Source organism: Papilio machaon, chromosome 14, assembly GCF_912999745.1.
Source record: "Papilio machaon chromosome 14, ilPapMach1.1, whole genome shotgun sequence".
Taxonomy (NCBI): Eukaryota; Metazoa; Arthropoda; class Insecta; order Lepidoptera; family Papilionidae; genus Papilio; species Papilio machaon.
The window spans coordinates 7,245,655-7,258,218 of record NC_059999.1 but is presented as its reverse complement, the minus strand read 5'-3'; the positions used below and the strand labels follow the sequence as shown (position 1 = coordinate 7,258,218).

At 32.2% G+C, this 12,564-nt stretch overlaps 1 protein-coding gene across 1 annotated transcript; it reads left to right on the top strand.

The window, feature by feature from the left end:
• Window positions 1–2,900: 2,900 nt before the first annotated feature.
• On the top strand, window positions 2,901–9,764 carry LOC106708381. Its single transcript, XM_045681102.1, has 2 exons — window positions 2,901–4,838; window positions 6,732–9,764. Exons 1-2 carry the CDS (start codon window positions 2,901–2,903, stop codon window positions 9,483–9,485), a joined length of 4,692 nt encoding a protein of 1,563 aa, XP_045537058.1. The 3' UTR covers window positions 9,486–9,764.
• Window positions 9,765–12,564: the final 2,800 nt, after the last annotated feature.

The following is a 12,564-nucleotide window of genomic DNA, read 5'->3' as shown; positions in this document are numbered from 1 at the left end:
ATTTGACAGAATGAGATATTAGACGTAATAGAAAATAGACGCAGCAATTTCTTGTAGACAGCGACATAAATTAGAAACTGATTAAAGTTATACTTTCTATGTTCTAGAAAAATCATAGAAATATTTTCAATAATAATTTGAATTCTGAGCTCACGGTATCAATTAGTTAAACGGATAGTTATATATATATATAGAGATATACTAGCTGTCGCCCGCGACTCCGTCCGCGCGCAGTTGAAAAAAACTTAATAGGTGTATGAAAAATAGATGTCGACCGATTCTCAGACCTACTGAATATGCTCACAAAATTTCATGAGAATCGGTCAAGCCATTTCGGAGGAGTACGGGAACGAACATTGTGACACGAGAATTTTATATATAAGAGTTAGTTTAAACGGATTGGATAGATATTGTGTGCAAAAATATTATTGTAACTTTTTGATTATACTTGTAAAGTGTAACTGATGTATAAAATTGTGTTTTAATCCAATAAATTATTATTATTATTATTTATTTATTATTTTAGATAAAATTTGATTACAAAACATTATAGTTTGGGATGAAATGTACTTTAATATACCTGGAAAGTATTAAAAAAGTGGCATTTAAAGTTGCCTAGCAAGTTTTATTATACAGACCGGTTACTTGAGGGTAGTACATTGACTCAGCATCCTGGGATCTTATAGTTTATTTTAGTATGGAAAGCGAAGTATCCTATAGTATCTTTTTTTAAGAAAGTTTTTATGAATTTTTACTATATTACTCAGAATAGTTAAGTGGTCACTAAGAGATCTGCTTAGAAGTAACTATTAAATATTAATGTGACCAATAATAACTTTACAACTTTTTAAATCCTGTAAACTAAAAATAATCGTATGCGATAAGAAGCTAATACTGTCTAAGGTAAATTACGTATTTTTCTTTGTGAATTTTGTAGAACAAAAGTTCATTTTTATGCGGATATTTTCGTAAACATCCTAAATCCGTATCAACATTTATGTCAATAATAAAAACAAGGTGGCATACATCCTCCTTTCTGTAACGGACTGAGTCCAAAAAGCTTGTTTTAGTTATAGAGGTCAGTAATGGCTCGTTTAATGACCAGTCGGTCATGGCCGTGAGTTCGTTGACCTTTGACGGGAATCTGTCGATAGTTTGGTAGTTTTTTTACCAAGAATTTTATTTAATTTTTGTGCCATATAATTTAAAAAGAACAATATTAATTCGATTGGATTTTAAGAAAATATTTGGATAAGGATTAATGTTTTGTGTTGTACATATTTTCATATTATATTTGATACTGAAGTCTCGGTATCTTATTAGGTTTAAATATTACTTGGGTGACACCAAAACAGCGTTTAAATCTTACTAATATTATAAATGCGAATGTTTAGATGTATGGATGGATGGATGGATGGATGTTTGTTTGAAGGTATCGGATCTAGACGAAATTTGACACATATGTAAAACATAGTCTGAAATAACACATAGGCTACTTATTAGGTTTTTTTTTTAATTTCGTGTGGACAGAGTCGCGGGCGACAGCTACTTAAAATAATAAATAACAAAGACGTAAAAAGATTCTTTCCATGTGATTCAATAAACACGATATGAATATTTTACAGTTTAGTTAGTTACTTATAAGTATTCAAAATAATTCCTTGTGGTTATGCTTCATCCTTTGTGGTTTTGTCTAACAAAGGATTGAGAATTTTAACCATTTACTTTCTTTGTTTGACTCTCCAATGTAGTTGTATTGAGGACTTGTAAATGAACGTGTTATGTTGTTATTTATTTTACACATTTCTATATATTTGGGATATAAAAGAAAAGGTAACGAACAAAAAACCCTTTTACTAGTACAATAGAGAGTATTATGATTTTTTTAAAACAATAAATTTCTAGCCAAAATTAAAATACTTTATTTATTGTATTTTTCATTATGTTTATTTATTAGAACAAAATTGTTTAAAAAATCAAAACTGTTTTATGTAGGCAAGTGCCATGGATACTTGTTTTAAAACAGTGTCACCGAAATACCGTTGAAACAGGTTGTTTTTAAATTCTAAACTTGGAGAATTAATTAACTAGATAAATAAACTTCTCTATTCATTTATTTACGAGCATTTTACTTATAACGGCATAGTAAACTATAGGAACATTGTTTTGTTGATAGTTGAACATAGTTGAGGCACATTAAAATGACTTTAAATATTTAAATACACGTGTAAACGATCCAAAATCACCGTTTTAAAACATTTTGTTAACTGTTTTGTCAAAGATAATGATAAGGATGACGGTATGTTTTATACGGAGATTTCGGTCTCGGAAACCAACGGTTATATTTTATTTATAACCGGTCTTCGCACCGTTAGATGTCAATCCTTACCTTAAAATTTATACCTTAAGTAGGAAGTAGCTAGACTTTTAAACTTATTAGCGTGAACGGTAATGTCTTTACGCTTTCTCTAATGTAACCTTACATACAATTGAAGATTAACCTATTGGACTTTAGTTGACTCTAGCAATATCAGACTTCGTCAATTATCAAACTGTTTTTCAAGTTATAGTGAAATTTCTCTGTCAATGCACTCGTAATAAACATGTGTGTTTAAAGACAATGTGATAGATGAAAATGTTTTTATACAAGTGTCTCGACAATGGAAACACACAGTTATGTTGATATCCATTATCAACTGTTACTGTTTATACTGTAAACTAGATTTAATACCTATAACTGTGGATTTCTGAGACCAAATACCCATTTAAAACATTATAACGGTTGACGATATATTTTATACAGAGTGTTTAGTCTCAGAAACCTTCGTTTAATCTTTTTGAATTTTAATTTTAATGATTTTATTTTTCTTTCTTTCCAGGTAGTCTTCGCGTGTTTCATCATGACGCGTCACAAACGTGCAGACACGAAGTGGACATTAGTTTTAGTTTTATTTGTGTTGTGTGATACGGTTCTTTCGCGACCTCAAAATGATACGTCATCGGTTCAAAGTTCTACTCAACCTAATACAGATACATCAGAACTCAATGCAAGGTATAATTTTAGGAATAATTTTGATTTAAGTAAATTTGTATTTCCAGTAGCTATAAGGTTAACTAGTAAATCTCCTTTAGATGTTAAATTAAGAAACCAAAAAACATCTATTTTAAATCTAAATGAACATGCTTCACATTTAAATAACCCTAAAATATTTCAAATATTAAATGATACGAATAATATATCACATAGGCGGAGTAGGTTAATAAGAGGTAATTTAAATCATTTTAATATGGAACAAAATGAAACAAATGGGGTAGGCAGGGCATACACTTCAATATCTAAATTAAAGTTTAGCGAACATAATGTAGTAAAAGACGATAGTTTATTAGAAGGAAAAAATAAGCCTGTAATTAGAAAAGTCATAACTAAATGGAAGGATCAAACGAAATATGAAGACTTAAATTTTGACAAAGAAAATAGTGATTCTGAAGATATTAAAATAGTTGAAAATTCCAAAGATAGTGACGATTATACCAGTAGTGAAAATAATAATAGTGAAATCAGTGGCTTTTCCAAAGATAATCATCCTAAACTTAAAAAGAAAGTATATTATAAGCCTAGACCACAATATTCAGAACGTCCAATAAATCATCCCACTGTACAATATATGGACAATTACCCATATAGTCATACTAGACCTGCTTATGTATTTACGACCCCATCTCCCACGCCTATAATCACTAACGTAGGTTATCCTCCCCCTTGGCCCCAACAAAATTATCAAGTAATGCAACCCGTAACAACGACACAAAGACCTATAAGAGTAACAAACCCCGTAAAAGATCATTACAATTATCATAATCATGTCAATAACTATCCTCAATATCCAGCCAATATTTACGAGGTCACAACTTTCCAACCAACTTCAGCGTACACAGACAGAATTATAATAAGACCGGAAGAATACAGTGCTTCACCGGATGAATGTCCTACTATATTCCTAACACTGAATAACACTTTCCAAGGTCAAGCAAAGGAAGCTTGTCCAGATCTAAATATCGCAGTAAACACAAATGTTGTTAATAAAAATAATGTCATAGAATCTGAGGAAGATACAGAAACATCATTCGCTGATGTTTTTGGAATACCTTCGATTGATGATTCGGAATCAGGTGATAGTAACAATGACTATAATGAATCTACTGAAAGCGACGATAATACCGAGAGTGCTTCTATAGAAGGAACAGCATTAACAAACTATAATGCTAATACAGCCGGTCAAGAGTCGGCAGAACCAGGCAACTTTGCATCTCCTAGTTCTGCGTTATCTACAATCACAAAACCGGGACGTCCAAGTGATAATGACGATGATGTATTTGGATTTTCGTCCATCATTGATTTCTTTAGACCAGCTTTAGGTGCATTTAATTGGTTAGCGACGATCAGCCCTTTAGGTTTTGGTATAATCTCTTTTATTTTAACACCAATAGCAATATTATTTGCAGGATTTTCAGGACTTGCAGCGTTATTTGCTCCCCTATCGTTGACATATGCTAGGGAGGCTCCTGCCTTACAAGTACAACCACCACTTTGGTATTTGCATAGTGATTATAAGCCAGTGCAAGACTTAACTACGCCTTATAAAAGTTGGTCTCCAAATATACGTGGGATTGATAAACAAGCTAGTGATAAAAATGACAAGTCGATCAAACCGACATTGTTTTTTAGAATGAAAGAGTGGCTGAGATATTTAACTGATAAATTAAGAAATAATAAAAGAAGTTTCACTTCAAATAATCGTAAAAGCAAACGAAGAAAACGGGAAATTTGGACCTCAACTGTTAAATAATACTTTACAGTATATTACTAACCTATACATACAAAAAATTAGACGATTACAAATCTGAAAAAGATTGATAACAAAATTTGAGCTACAATCGTCCGGCTATAGTTTTTGAAAAGCTACAAATATTAATGTCAGGCTATATAAAATTTCATAAACACTTCTTAAATATAACCGAGACATCTTGAAAAATAATTAATCGGTTCAGTTATACGAGTACGAGTTGAGGTGCTAAAAAGTTTTTCAATAATTAGACATTTAATTACTATCATACGTAGAAATCAGAGAAAATGACATTGCAGTTGTTAATTATAAGTAAACTAGCAGTCGCACGCGACTACGTCCGCGTGGAATTAAAAAAAAACTTTATAAGTAGCCTATTTGTTATTTCAGACTATGATCAACATATATGTCAAATTTCATCGAAATATATTGAGCCGTTCTGGAGATATCTTCTAAAAAACATCCATCCATCCATTTAAACTTTCGCATTTATAATGTTAGTAAGATAAATATTATATATACAAATAGCGTCTCACATCAGTTTTTACTACTTTAGGGTCAGTCTTAATAATTAACGTGCTAAATGTGTAACGAAACTGTGTCCCAATATATTGGTACATTAAATTTTTACAACACATTTTTATTTGTTTTTAAATACGTTATGTTTAGAAAAGTAGCATTTGTTACTTTATGTTATAGTCAAGCAAGGATATCTGAACCGGTGAGAGAGGCGCTGCTGTCGCGGTTGGTTCTGTCAGAATATAGAAAATAACATGGAATAAAAAATGAAATGACAGCTACGGTTCATTTTGTGACGTAGACAAGGGGGCGCTAGTGAGCCGTCAGATTTTAGTTTGAGATATTATGCGTACCAGTTCAGATAGCCTTGTCCTTGTTGTAATATAGACCATATTTACGTATATTTTTTAAGATTAACATACAGTATTATCTTTAATATAATAATTCCTTAATTTATTGCTTTGTAAATATTAAGTTTACTTTAATTTTCATTATAAATTTTCATTTATTTTAATTATTGTTTTCTTAATAAATTATTTTCATGCATTATGTTTTATTTGTTTTATTTATTGACCGTGAGTTTCTGAGACCCGTTTCTGAAGTCTCCGTTTAAAACACATCTATTATTATCTCTGTTTTGTCAAAGATATTGACTGGGATGATGACATGTTTTTAACGGAGATTTTGGTCTCGGAAACCCATGGTTAGTGATATATATTGATGTAAAACTACACTACATTTTTTTTTCTCAATCGAAGTAAAGTTATTTAAATTATGGATAAGTATGAATGTAGATGTGAGAGAAATTGCCAAGATCGCGAGAATAGTTCCCTTAGACGAATTACTTGTATCCTTCCTACTCTTTTTACCTACCTAATCTCTTTCTGCTCTGCTATATGCTTGTCATTTGTCATAAAACAAAAAGTAAAAATGTGGTTTATTGTAAATTATGGTTTTGTTTGAATAATGAAAAAAACCAATACCAAATACTTAGTAAGCCTAAGTAAACTTTGTCTACGATATATGCAATAATTAACTACAACGCAACAGTACTGCAATCACAATCAGGCCGAATACTAAATTATGAGAGCACTTAATGTATAGTAAACGATCACCAAAATTACCAAGCGGTCCATTTGATGTTAAGTGTCAATATTTGGCAAAAAAAACTATATCATCACAAGGCTTATGAATTTAAGAGGTAAGCAAGGAAGAGAAGGAGATGGTAAAACATAACATAATGAATTTACGAACTGTGACAACATAACAATATTTGAGTAACGTCACCGATGCTGAACAGTATTAAGCACCACACTTGTTCATTGACGATTTATCTACCTCTTATAATTCTTTCTTTTATTTAATTTCAGAACCGGAAATGTCGAGGATGTCAGGCTGCAAGGTCCGGCGCCACACGTCTCTGAATTGCCTAGTACATTAAGAGAAGATAAGAAGAATAAGCCACCAATAATTGGAGATTCAGTTAAAACGGTTGAAAGTCAATTGCTTCATAAAACTGCAAACGAAACTATTGAAAACCCGATTGTCATAGATACAAGAATACCACCCAAGCTTAAAACTCAACTAAAACATCGCATCAAGACGAGAAACGATGATGGGGATGAACCTTTAGAAAACTTTCATACCGGCATAGCGGTGCCTGTTACTATGGAAGAATTAGAATCTGAAAATGCAGTGACAGAAGTAGTAAGCGAATCATCTACTCCGAACGAAGGAATTTCAACTTGGATTCTTTTAAATAACCCTTCAAATAAAGAAAATCCATCATCCACAACAGAACCAACAAAACTTGACGATCAACCAGTTAAACAAAAGCCAGCAAATTCTAGGAACAAGAATAAACGACCACAAACTAATAAAGTCCCAAAAAGGCCAATAATCGGTAGTACAAATAAATCTGATTTAATTGCCGGTGGTTCCGCTATTAATGAAAATGTCTACAACAAACTAAAAGACACTGTTTTATCTAACGTACAAAAGAATAAAAACACTGTTCAACGTACGACAACAACTACTACTACCCAAGTAACTACGACTACAGCACCAACAACTAAAAGAGAAGTAGTTACAAAAGCACCCAGTTCAATGGCACCTGTAACTAAAGTAACTTCAAAACCTACAAAAAAGAAGAACAAGAATAAGGTGAAAGTAAGCACTTATGCCCCCGAAGTAAGTGAATCAGCTTTATTACCCATGGAAGCTAAAGAGCAGGAAATAGAAATCGAAGTTAGTACACCCGTAACAACAACTAAAAAACCTAAACGGTCATCTACTAGAAAGAAGACTAAGACAAAGAAAAGAAAAACGACTAAGCCTAAGCTCGAAAGCACAACTGCTGTTGCGACTGAATTGAAAACTGCAAATAAGACAAAATCAACCAAGCAGCCTAAACCAGCCGCCAGTGGACCAATCACATCACAAATTTACAATTATTTTTCAAGAGAAGTAATGCCATCTGTCGGTGTCGGTGTTATTGGATTGGCGAGTTTAGTTGGCATTGCCAGCTACTTCTTATACCCGTTCGCTTCACCGGTAAGACGAACATTCGAAGTAGATAAGAAAGACGACATTTACAAGCACAATGCCGAGGAGTATGGAAGTGAGGGTAATGGTCAAGCAGAGGAAGAAATGTTAGGAACTGTACTTGCAGGAATGCCAACCCACGCAAAGCATAAAATTATAAATCCGTATGCTGCTCAAACTCCCTCTTTGAATCGGTATCAAGTTAAAAAAGATCAAGATATAAGGTATCGTCATGTCCAACAACCCGCAAATTATGACCCGCACTATAAAGCGCAACAACATTATGCTCAACAAAAAACTGGCATTGCTCATGGCGCAGTGTATCCCGAACCATTAAATTACAATCGCCCGCACTATGAAACACGGCATGCTTACACAACAGAAAATAAATATGATAAAGCTTCAACGTCATATACTCCTTATCCTGCAGTAGAACCTATTTATGCAGCTCCACAGACAGGATCAGGAATTTCGTCATACGGCAGTGAAACAGCTAACGCAGTGGTTTACGGAGTTAAACCTTCTGCAGAATCTGATTTCAAGCCGGTTTATCCGTTTGATGGGCAATTTTATGGCGACACAACTAACCCTCCTGCTACATATGCACCAACATCAATGTTCTTAGGTTCTAATAATGACGAAGAGGGTGATTCGGATAAGTATGACAATTCAAATTCTAACAGTGGCATGGTAGACAATAAATTTGTCGTGGGTAACGTTCCCAAAGAACTAAGTGAAGAATCAGCTACGCCCGCAGTTGTTCCGGAACACGGACCTAGAAGTATTAGAAGGCGTCGTCATTTACGTAAACGTAGAAGCCCTGTTCAATCAATTGACGACTTACTTAAGGCTGCAAAAGAAAATAAGGATGTATTTTTGAGCAACGAAATAGATGAAATTCCTAGTATCCCAGGAAAATATTCAGACATATACCAAATGCCAGCTGAAAGTATGAATATACCAAAAACCTCGGAAGGTGCTAATGTTGTTACAGTTTTTGCAGTATCTATGGATCCCGCCAAAGACCCATCTCTCATTGAAACTACTACTACAATGAAAAACATTGTAGTTGAAAGTGTTTCAACTGTACCTTTAGATCAAACCAAACAAGAAATAACAACAACAGAATCAGAAGGTTTAAAGGAATCAGATGTTACGACAAAATCGTTCAAAGTAATTGAAGTGTTTACAAATAATCCTTTAACAACCGACAAGAGCAGTCCTGTAATAATCGACGAAGAAGGAAAAACTGACACAACTACACAGGTTAGAAGTTCAAATACTGAAACGACTACAGAGTTAAAATCTGAAACGACTTCAACCATGCCACCTTCTCCATCACCTGTCACAGAACCTAAAATACAAACCACGTCACCACAACCTACTGATGGTCCAGAAGTTATAACTTATCCACCTTTAAACCAAGATGGCGGATTTTTCGGTTTCTTAAAACGTTTGGTTGAATTCAAATACAGACTTGGATTAAGCATTTTACAAACGACGTCAGAATCTTTGAATCGATATTTACGTACAATGGAAGAATCAGTAAAGAATGCAGCTAATGCATCGCACCGATAATTTCTTATCACTTAGTATTATTTCGTCAAATACTCACTAATTTTGACTGTTTTATTTATTTCTAGTTCTTTCTAAACTTTTCAAAATATGATGCTGAAAAGATGAGATATTTTGTTCGCATATTTTTACAGCCACAAGATCCGAACTATAATACTAAGATTCACTGTCAAGGATTTTGTGACGTTATTTGTTTATTGCAACTAAAATGTATTTAAAAACAAAACTTTAGACCTTATCTTATTGATTTGCGTAAAGCTGAGAACTCATAAGACTTGAATTTATCTTAAGTATACTTAATTCTTACCTTATTTCTATTATTTTACTTAGATACATGCATTTAGATTATAAATAAAGGACAATTATTTTATGAACTTTGATATGTATTTATCAAAAGCTTGGTCTGAGTTCGACGAATTTCGTTTTTAAAAAATTACGATTTTAGAATATACGATATGTCATTATTTAATTAGTAACATATCTAATTAACTTCTTAATGTGTGTTTTATATAACTCGTTAACATTCCTTCTTTTGAAGCTTTTTGTGAAGATTGGAGACTGAAGACTCTCATTTCTTATTTAGTAGTTAAATAAGAAATGTAACTGAGGTTGCAAAAGCCTTCAAATGTGTAAAGTTAGACATACTTTAAAATTAGATTATCGAAAACGTTGGTTCCAATACCACAGAAAATCCTCATTTTTTAAAGATGTTTACAAAATAAGACGATAGATGGCATTGGCAACGCAATTGTTAGCTCTCCTAAAATTTTTATTTTACGCTACAAAATTAAATTTATTTCGTATATTTTCAGAATGTTATCCTCGATATATGGATTAAGTAATTGAGGAAAGCCTACTGAATTTATATTGTGATATAAAAGATGTATTTAACACGAAAACATTTTAATGTTACAAGTTTTTTAAACGAATTATATTTTAACTAAGCTAAGCTAGGTTAAAAATCGAATTTAAAAAGTGTAAACAACTATTTTGTATTTTTATATGTAAATATTGAAATAAAAATTATATAAAAAAAAACCATCTTATTTATTTAATGTACAGATAGTTTGAAAATTTCTCTATAAGAATTTAAACTGGTAAATTTAAACCCACAAATGTCGAAAATGCCAATCACATTTAATACTACCTATTTGCAAATGCTAATTTAATTCTAACCTTAAAATTTTTGTAGTATTTGTAGTTTAGTTTGGATGACTTGTATTTACTTAGAAAACTTTAAAGATTAGCTGTATTTTTGGAATGGTCATTTTTGAATAGTGCCATCTATGAACAGCGCTGAAAAGGTCCATAATGTTGGTAAATGTTGCTCATTCAATCTAGTTTAAAATATTAGCAATAGATGGCGCTTAAGTGTAATAACCAAGGAAAGAAAACGTAGAAAGATCTTATAGCTTTTGTTGTTGTAATAATTATTAGAAGAATTTTTATATTGCACTTTTTATGCATTCTAATAAGATATGATTTTGTATAGGTTATCAATTACGTCTTTGAATAAAAGTACAACAATGATTATTATTATAAAATCACTATAGCTGTTCAAATTGTTACGGTAATATTAGACAGTATTCTGTTGACAAAGTGTTTTGGGTAAACAAAACTGTGGACAAGTTGGGTCGAGGGTTAACCTCATATAAAAATAATAACTCCTCAGTATAATGGTCGGGATGCGTCACAAAGCGGCTCGCTATGGGGGTCAAAATGTCCCTTGTCTCAACTTTGTTTCCATTAAGGGTTAAGCGAGTGTAATAGTATTTAGTTATACGTATAATAAAATGATTTGCGAGAACTTGTTGGAATGAATTTCATTAATGTGTAAGGGAATTTAAAATTTCCTAGGCGTTTTACAAATGATTTAAAATTGTAACAATAACTGTCACATTTATAGTCGTGCAGATTTGGGGAGAGAAATAAGAAAGAAAAAAAGATAGAAAGAAAGAAAGAAAGAACTAAGCGACTTACTTAGTAATTTTTAAAGTACTCTGAGTTACATGGTTTTACTAGCTGGTTGTAAAATTAAATTCATAAACGTAAATAAAAGAAGTTAACTTTTTTAAGGAACACTGGTTTTGTGCAATATTTTCATCGGTACTAAAGAGTTATTCTTTGATTCTTGATCGTTATTATTTACCGATTGTTATTGAATGTTAATTTATAACTATTTGAAGGAATAAATACGGCAAGAAAATGAACACACAATACGCCGTTACAAAGCGTAACACAAACATAAAGCTCCGCTACGGCCTTTAGCATTCAAATGAACTCCGTTGAGCTGCGTACATCAAACAATGCTGTTTAATTTATTATTTAATCTATATGCACTATAAATTTTAACTATTAAATCATTTAATTAATCTTGCTAATATTATAAATGCGAATGTTTGGATGGATGGATGGATGATTGTTGGAAGGTATTTCCAGAACAGCCTAACGGATCTCGATGACATTTGGCATAGATGTAGGTCATAGTCTGGAAGAACAGATAGGCTACTTATTATGTTTTTTTTTTAATTCCGCGCGGAGGGAGTCGTGGGCGACAGCTAGTATAAATATAAACCAATGTTCTTAAGTTTTCCCTCTGGCGGCCACAATTTGAACAATCGAAAGTATTATAAAAAAGTATTACATCTAATAAGAGATACAATTTTTTGTCGTCTTATTTAAAAAAAAAAAGAAAACAACAACAGTTCCAATGTAACTTTTTGCTTTGTAGCCTTGTACTGTAGAAATAATATTAAAAATGATAAAACGAAATTAGAACAGAAAAGGAATGAAAAACAAATCCTACATTTCAGCGAATGCCTTTGTACGTGCCAACCGGCGGCTAACGGTTATCTGTTTGTTTCTTTTTTATGTAGTATTCGAGTTGAATGTAAACATAATATAAATTTAATTATGAAGTTAATCTTAATGTAAATGGAATCTATTAGGGACTTTTATATTAGTCTAATTTGGGATGTGCTGCAAAGAGTCCCGGTGTGTTCCTTTGGAGATATCAGGAGTCCATCGAAAATGAATGTGTAAAAACCTCACATCCCGAGGTCTAATTTTAGTCCCTTTGCCC

Excerpts from the sequence above, each read along its gene's own strand:
- LOC106708381 (XM_045681102.1), top strand. The coding sequence starts at position 2,901 with ATGACGCGTCACAAACGTGCAGACACGAAGTGGACATTAGTTTTAGTT. Across the intron at positions 4,839-6,731 it reads GGGAAATTTGGACCTCAACT|AGAACCGGAAATGTCGAGGA; the intron begins GTTAAATAATAC and ends TTATTTAATTTC.